The sequence below is a fragment of the Anoplophora glabripennis genome, unplaced genomic scaffold (genome assembly GCF_000390285.2).
Source record: "Anoplophora glabripennis isolate ALB-LARVAE unplaced genomic scaffold, Agla_2.0 scaffold221, whole genome shotgun sequence".
Taxonomy (NCBI): Eukaryota; Metazoa; Arthropoda; class Insecta; order Coleoptera; family Cerambycidae; genus Anoplophora; species Anoplophora glabripennis.
The window spans coordinates 208,888-217,137 of NW_019416984.1; the positions used below are offsets into that span (position 1 = coordinate 208,888).

At 35.9% G+C, this 8,250-nt stretch overlaps 1 protein-coding gene and 1 long non-coding RNA gene across 5 annotated transcripts in view; both read left to right on the forward strand.

The window, feature by feature from the left end:
- Positions 1 to 7,680, forward strand: part of LOC108905772 (dentin sialophosphoprotein) — a 52,816-nt gene extending 45,136 nt beyond the window's left edge. For both annotated transcript variants that reach the window (XM_018708791.1, XM_018708788.1), the window contains 4 exons: positions 4,762 to 4,955; positions 5,061 to 5,276; positions 5,331 to 5,485; positions 5,880 to 7,680. In XM_018708791.1, the coding sequence (XP_018564307.1) occupies positions 4,762 to 4,955; positions 5,061 to 5,276; positions 5,331 to 5,485; positions 5,880 to 7,463 (2,149 nt within the window). In that variant the 3' untranslated portion in view covers positions 7,464 to 7,680. The remainder of the gene's footprint in view (positions 1 to 4,761; positions 4,956 to 5,060; positions 5,277 to 5,330; positions 5,486 to 5,879) is intronic.
- Positions 2,775 to 3,867, forward strand: LOC108905773. Of its 3 annotated transcripts, none has more exons than XR_001964278.1 (3): positions 2,775 to 3,040; positions 3,120 to 3,461; positions 3,585 to 3,867. It is a non-coding gene; the product is annotated as an uncharacterized LOC108905773 (long non-coding RNA). The 3 variants fall into 3 exon arrangements; XR_001964279.1 differs by having other exon boundaries at positions 2,775 to 2,901; XR_001964277.1 differs by lacking the exon at positions 2,775 to 3,040 and having other exon boundaries at positions 3,085 to 3,461.
- Positions 7,681 to 8,250: the final 570 nt, after the last annotated feature.

Sequence of the window (8,250 nt, forward strand, 5' to 3'; positions counted from 1 at the left end):
TTGCAGCTTTAAGGCATTTTCGAATTTATTTAATAGGGCTCAAATTCCAAATTATTACAGATTGTAACGCACTACGTGCGACATTTGCAAAAAGAGATTTAATTCCGCGTATCGGACGGTGGTGGATGCTTACGCTTGAATATGATTTTACTATACAATATCGTTCCGGTACTAACATGCAACATGTAGACGCACTTTCGCGGAACCCAGTAGAAACGGGTGAAGACAGTCTTACTTACGAAGCCTATACTATTAATATCACAGAAGAAGACTGGATTCTAACAGCCCAACTGCAAGACGAAAGGTCAAAATATATAAATGACATATTATCGCGAACACCCTCAGATAACGACGAACGCGAAATCCACAAAAATTTCGTGTTGAAAAACGGTAAAATATATCGAAAAACGGTGTCAGGGTTACGTTGGTTAGTACCCAAGTGTGCACGACGACAAGTTACCGTGTATTGTCACGACCTAATAGGACACTACGGTTTCAATAAAACTTTTGATACAATAGCAAAACAATATTGGTTCCCTAAAATGCGCAAATACGTAAAAAATTATATAACAGGTTGTTTACCATGCCTTTATAATAAAGAAACGGGTACAAAAAAACCGGGTTATTTACATCCTATACCGAAGGTCAGTGAACCCATGGATACCCTTCATATTGACCATTTAGGGCCATTTGTTCCAAGTAAACACAAGAACACGTATATCATAGCTGCTGTTGATAGTTTTACAAAATTTGTCTTTATAAAAGCTGTACAGAGTACAAAATCACAGCCGGTTATCAAATTTTTAGACGATATATTTGATACTTTTGGAACAGTGAGACGAATAATTTGTGATAGAGGCTCTTGTTTTACGAGTAAGGCCTTTGTAGAGTTTTGCAGTAGCTATAATATTAAATTAATACATAACGCAACTGCCACTCCAAGGGCAAATGGACAAGTCGAAAAGTATAATAAAACCATTTTAACAGCATTAACCACCATGGTAAATGACGAAACACGATGGGACGAATTAATTCACCGTGTGCGGTGGGGCCTTAACTGTACGATAAATCAAACGACAGGTAAGAGTCCATTTGAGGTATTTTTTGGGTTTCAGCCAAGGGGAAAACATGATTCTGCTCTGCGTAATGCGGTTGACGTAGAACAGGACCATGTTGATATAACTGAATTACGTCAGCAAGTTCAAGAGAAAATAAACTCTGCTCAATTAAAGCAAAAAGAATATTTTGACAAGAAAAGGTTGAGACCCACAGAGTACCGAGTTGGGGATACGGTAATGATTAAAACGCAAATAAATAATAACGATGGTAAAAGTAGAAAGTTAATGCCGAAATATTCTGGCCCATTTGTAATTAAAGCCATCTTACCTAACGATAGATATGTAATCGAGGATATGCCTGGAGCAACGCGCTCACAAAAACATTATAATGGAGTATGTTCCATAGATAAAATGAAATTGTATAAAATACAGTCAATAGACGAAACTAGTAGCGATTCAAATGATGATGATGAAGTAAATAAAGAAATGTAATTGATTTAAAAGAATATACGACATGTAAAGACAGTAATTTACTTTGTTTAATAATCGAAAACACGTAAACATATACTAGACATATATATGTGTATATATTAGACATATAAGACGTATTGAATGAAGGAAGTGAGACATGTCCGAATGTTTACAGTGCACTGAGTGATGTGATATATGTATATTTATGTGAACGATAAAGTATGAGAGTAAGCTTACTATGTGATTACGATAACAATTTTCAGAGAACTTTAAGACGTATATTAGGCATACCTTCAACGAACGAGACCTACGGGGTCTACACGAAATAAATTGACCTACGGGGTCTACATGAAATAAATTGACCTACGGGGTCTATACGAAATAAATTGACCGACGTGGTCTACACAAAATAAATTGACCGACGGGGTCCTATATGTCGCATGTTTGAATTACAAAAGATTTGATTTTACAGGGAAAACATCTACGAGGACGTAGATACATGGTAGCCTGGCCGAAACTGTAACGGATTCACATGCGAAGGTCAAGTTGGATACACTATTCGGAGATTGTGATGACGTTTATTCAACAAGACCAGCGCAGCAATCAGGCCCCGGGTTTCTAAACATTAACCTATATATATGAATAAGCTGATGTATCAAGTTTTAGCAATAGGATAAAACGATTGGAATTTAATTCGATACCAACTGTGAAGTAAGCTTGGTCGTGTTCTTGTTACTTTTCAATAAAATCTAAATAGAATAGTTTCTGACTTGAATTTACTTCAAAAGGATATCTTGAAAAAATAAATATTTGTAGGTATACTTAAACTCTTTTATTTAAGCATTCCTATACACGTACACAAATATAAACATTTGTACAAAATATAAAATAAATGACATATATTTCACTTGATTCTTCCGTATTTCAAATAGTTCTCCGAAACGTATAGTTCCATGTTCCATTTTTTTAGTTTTTGTCCTCTTGTCTTTAATAGGTATTAGGTAGTGGGTATTATAACTATGTTTAGGTAAATGTGACGCAAAATTCGAAATCTCTACACATATCGTTTTACACCTTTTGCATCGATATTCATTATTTTATATGCACCTTACAATAACCACAACTGCACACACTATAAATTATCACATAAAATAGCATCAAAGTAACGATCATGGAGACTATATTCTCCCTGGTAACGATGAAGAACAACGAAGCCAGGCAAACGGGTAAAGGCAAACCCAGAGATATGGAGTAGGGGAGAATGAGCTTCGACGAGTGCGCATCCACTTTTCTAGGGACGCTACGGGCGCAGACATTTTGAAGGCTTTTACGTCACGCAGTGACGCAGTTATTGTTGACGTTAGGTTCGCAGGTGTGTTTTTTGAGGTTATTCATATTTTTGTTTGTAAATTTCGTTTTTATTGAACTTTAAATATGTCTTGTGCTTTGTACTGTGAAAGGAAGCGCAAATTGCAGAAGATGTCCAATACAAAACATTTCTACATATTTAGGTAGCTGTACACAAAAATAAGATATTTCCACTTTTTAATCTAAATTTTTATTGTAAACATGTAATTTTTTTATTTCTAGCTTTCCTAGAAATGAAACTTTACTGGACAAGGACAAGGTTCTTTCTATCGAAAAAGAAAATTGGGTATGGACAAAAAATAACGTAATTTGCTCTGAACATTTAAAGCGGATGATTTTCTCCCCTTTTGTGGAAGAAAAATAGTACGACCCAACTCTGCACCTTCCATAAAATTATTTTGTGGTGTATCTTCTTCCATTTTAAGCAAGAGTACTTTATCGAGTTCAATTAATACAGGAGCTTTGACCAAATTGATGTTACAATCAAGTGAATCATCTTTGACCTATAACGTTACTGAAGTTCGAATAGGTATAACGTAAAAAGAAGAGACAACTGAATTTAAGGTAATAAAGATTTGTAATTTAAAAATAGTAGTAATGCTAAGGATGTTAAATACGTACCCTGCCAAATTGTTTGATACGGACCTAATAAATTAAGAAATAATATTTACAGTAATTTTTTTTCAGTGTTCAGAATACATCGAATGGTAACACTAGTACTGATAGTAGTGCTAAGAGAAGGAGTATTATGGCAATGAAAACATACTTTAATGGATAACTTTAATAATGAAAATATCTTTGCAGTATATCTCCTACAGTTGCAACGAAAAATGTTAAACTGAATCGTAGACAGGAAACTTACCGTTCAGTCTTTACGAAACGAAATTAAGGACGGATTATTCAAGGCCCTGCATTAAGACAAAAATTAAATAATTATTTTCAACCATCAGTAAATAAATATGTTACGTTATACAGTGTTTTATTTTAATATACAAAATATTTAGGAACTACATCACAAAATTTTTTTTATTTCATATAAATTGAGTACCTACCGCAATCTGTTAAAGTTTATCGTATCAAAAATATATTATTATTGGTGTGATTAATATTCTCTGTTGAACCTTCTGTGAAACAAGATAGTTATAACATAATTAAAGTATCATTCAATGTAAAAGATAAGCACAANAATAAATAATAATATAAGCTCCCCTAGATTTATTTTAGCGCGAGTACATTTGGATTCTTTAAATATTTTGTTGATATTTCATATGATTACATACATAAAATTTTACGTGTTCTGCAGCTCCGCAGGTCTTATGGTAAAACCGCCATAGCCTGTATTTATTATTTCCTCAATATTATTAATGCAATCAATATTAAATCCTGTAATAAAGTTATAATTTAACCAAAATAATAATAATTGCTGATTTTGTATAGGTAATAAACGCCATTAGAATTTAATACAAAATTCTACAAACCTATTTCTCTAAAGCTGTATTTTTTTTAGTTTTAGTTGCTTCATTTCCTCCTAAATAAAAAATCTTATATATCTAGATTGCACAGCAGAAATTATTAGAAGAAACTTTTTTCCTAAAACCATAAATAAAAATGTTAACCTGTTTAGTGCAAATTCTGTAGCAAACACTGTAATATACATTTAAATATTTAGGTGGTAATATTTAGTATGGACAAAAAATTTAAGAAATAGTTATGGCTGAAAAATCGAAACTGATATAGAATTTATACCTTTGTAAACTGCCGGGTAGTACTTTATTTAAATATAGCCGGAAACCCTGGAAATATCAGGATGTTTTTGGTTGAAATTTAGTGTACACCCTGATTATTTAGCACTATATTTATTTAGGCGTAGAAGGTCTCGAAGTCAGTCAAGAGGTAGAAAGAGAGAAGAAAACGGCACCGATCCTATACCGAACAAAACAATGCTTATGACAACGGACGAGGCAATGGTCATGGTCCACGGAGATATGGCTACTATAAGGGATGGTAACGTTACCCACCAATGCATTCAGACTAATTTGGCTGACGTCATCTGCGGAGGTAAAAAAAGGTCTTATGTCTCCCTCCACAAAAAAAAATATGTGTATTATATCCCAATTAAGTACGACTTGCTTTTAATTCACCTGAGCCAAATTTTTCTCCTAGGAAACGCAAGTGATAAGGTTCTCTACCCAAGAACGAAGAGGCGATCCGCGTCTTTCCCATCTCCCAGAAGTCCAGATCGAAGAGGTTCCTTCAGGCTATGGAGCTCCAACAGACGTCTTCGAAGATCAGCTTCGACTAGAACCATTTCAAAGCATTACGTAGACACCAGCAGCAGCACAGAATATCCAAACAGTGGGGACTCGACACCGACACCGAGTAAGTTTCGGAAAGTGATTAGCAGCATAAAGTTGTATTTATTTTGTATTGTAGAGAAGGAATCTCTCCTTTCGAGGTTATTCAGGAGGTCTAAGAGGTCACAATGCCACATTGGAACTTTCAGTGCTCAGTTCCCGCCAACGGAATGGTTCAACTCGAAAGCTGTGCATCTGCATAATGTTGGCACCCAAACGGCCGCCACAGAAAAGGTAAAGCAAATGGTATCAACAAAACTTAAAAGTTAAATAAGGAGATAGGTACATGTATACCCCAGTGCAAAAAAAATCAAACCACAATATTCAATACTTACAACCTAATAAAATAATTTTGTGTATTCTCTGCATGGAAATTGTATGGTGCTATTCATAATTTACGTAATAAAACTTCTCTGGAAATTTGTGCTAGAACTAATAAATACTTTTGATCCATTTCTGAACCTGAACTTGAACTGTGTAACCAATTTAATATTTAATAACAACTCGGTAATGTATTACTTTTGAGGAATACTTCTAGACAAATCTCTGGAGTTTCGGGACTTTAATTTCCTGCTGCTCAAAAAATTTATCGTTGAATTATAATAATCGGTCGCACTACTTGTTTCAGGAAACTGGTTTGAATATAGCAGCGTACCTCGATAACTGCGAGATTGGTTCCTCGAGATCCGCCACCTTACCCAGAAATCACCGCAGGCAACTATCTAGCGACGTCACCATCGGCACGCCATATACAGCCTCTAGGGAAAATTCCCCCATAACGCGATATTCCAACTCTTACACAACCAGCACCCTGCCAAAAAAACAAAGCTATCGTTGCCGAGACAGCTTAAGGAAAAGCAGCAGAACTAGTCTAAACAAACCGTCAGTTTCGAAAACTGCCGAAACTTCTATCGAAATTAAGCCAAACGAAAGCATCGATACAAATCTTTCTAGTCGCGGTTCCCTCAAACAACCCGGAATGTCCAGCGATACAGATCCTACAAAAACTAGTCAAAGATACACAACGAGCTTTAGCTATGAGGAACCCATAGAGTCTTCGACGGATTCGCCAGTGAAGAACCTCTCCAGTATCGACAATAGCGGCCCAAGCAGTATAGAGTCGCATAAAAGCAGTAAAACAGGCAGTTCCCTAACTAGCGGCCCTTCTAGCTTAGAATCGCATAAGACGGTTATCGACAGGAATCTATTAGACTCTCCTATGAGTACCGAATCGAGAAATATTAAAAAGCACGCCAGAAAAGTGTCCGCTGCAAAGAACAAAGTCTCTCCGAGTCCCGTAATTCCCATGTCGCACAGTAATTCCTTTACGCTTCAAGTGACAACTAACCAAAATGGATTGAACGTCAACAGCAAAACAAATGCCACTACCACGACTACAATCAACGGCGGCACCGCAGGTAACACGAAAATATTCGTCCAGAACTCCCCGGTAAGATCAGTTATTACATTTGAAAATGGACAGGCGGAAAACAATCCAAACGTGATCGTCATCGGAGATGGTACCGAACAAACGAGAGAAAATTGCGACGTGAAGCCAGCAAAGAACACTAACCAGTTCAAACAGTCACAACTAAGTTTGAACAATTCTACCAATTTTGAAAGTACTGCCAACAACGACTCTAAAGGTGAAGCCATGAACAACAATCGAAAATTGTCCCTACAGCTGCCATCGCGAGATAGCCTGAGCTATCACAATTTAATCAAAAATGTTTCGTCTGGTTCCCACAACCAGTATAATTCTACGTCCAACCCAGATTCGCCAATAGCAAATACTTTCAGGGAATTCTCAAAAAATTCCCTCTTTACCAGCACGCCTCCTAGTCCCACAAAAAGTTACGACGGTATTCCCATGCTATTTTCTGGGAAGTACATAAAGAACGAAGTCGATACGAAAACTTCAGTCGAAAAATCCTTTTACGGACTGGAAAACGGAAAGGCGCTGGACAAGAACGTGATAGGTTCGGAGCCAAATATTTGTTACAAAGAGAAAACTTTAACGAGGGAGAACAGTAACCACCAGTTCCCCAGCCTAAGCGACCTCAGTTTCAATTTTACCAGCTTGGCGGCGCAGAAGATTCTGAAAGGTGTCAGCATTAATAGCGTGGACACCTTGGTGGAGCTGAACATGGCCGCCAACGTGGAGAAACAAAATAACTGTGATGTGGTGCATACGGATTTCGGCCTGTTCTGATGATTGATTCTTTTGCAAACTTTTTCAAACAAAGTTCGCAATAAGATGTGTACATATATGAGTCGGCTTTTTTCGCTGACTGATGACGGTCTAGATACCCCCTACTTAAATATATTTTTATGAAGCAGAAAATGTATACAAGTATCTTAAAGATTTGTATGTATTTTGTAATTTTGTATATTTATTATGTAATGTGTAATAAAATGTATGTATCTCACGTGATGTGTCTCATGTAACCTGCGTGCACAGATCCGATAACAATAAAATTATACCTAGGACCGATGTACATTGTGCGCCAAAAGTTAATGTACATGTTCGATAACTACCTAATATCCCAATGGCTCCAAGTCGAACAGCCTATAGGGCAGGACGAAACAAAACAAAAATAATTCAAGAATAAAGTACTATAAGTCTGATTTTTTTAAATTCACCAGAATGCTATCTAGAAAAGTTTATTAAATATTAAAAGATATGATCAAATCAAAATCTAGTCGAAAATAAAATTATAAAAAGATTACTTTGAATACCCCTCATTCAAACGAACCATTATTAACTACACTTAAATCATATTCGTGTACCTTTTTCCATGTTCGTCGCATCTAGGGCTTGGAAGAGGCTTTAGAATCAACAAAAAAATCTCACGAAGAAATTGCATCGAAAGTAAAATTGTGTTTTTAGAAAAAAATCCTATGAACTTGTGTGTGAGTCAAGTACTACAAACAAGTGGATGTTTAGATAGGCCCTTTTCTTCTTACCTATATTTTTTTTTAAGAAATCTCTGTATACT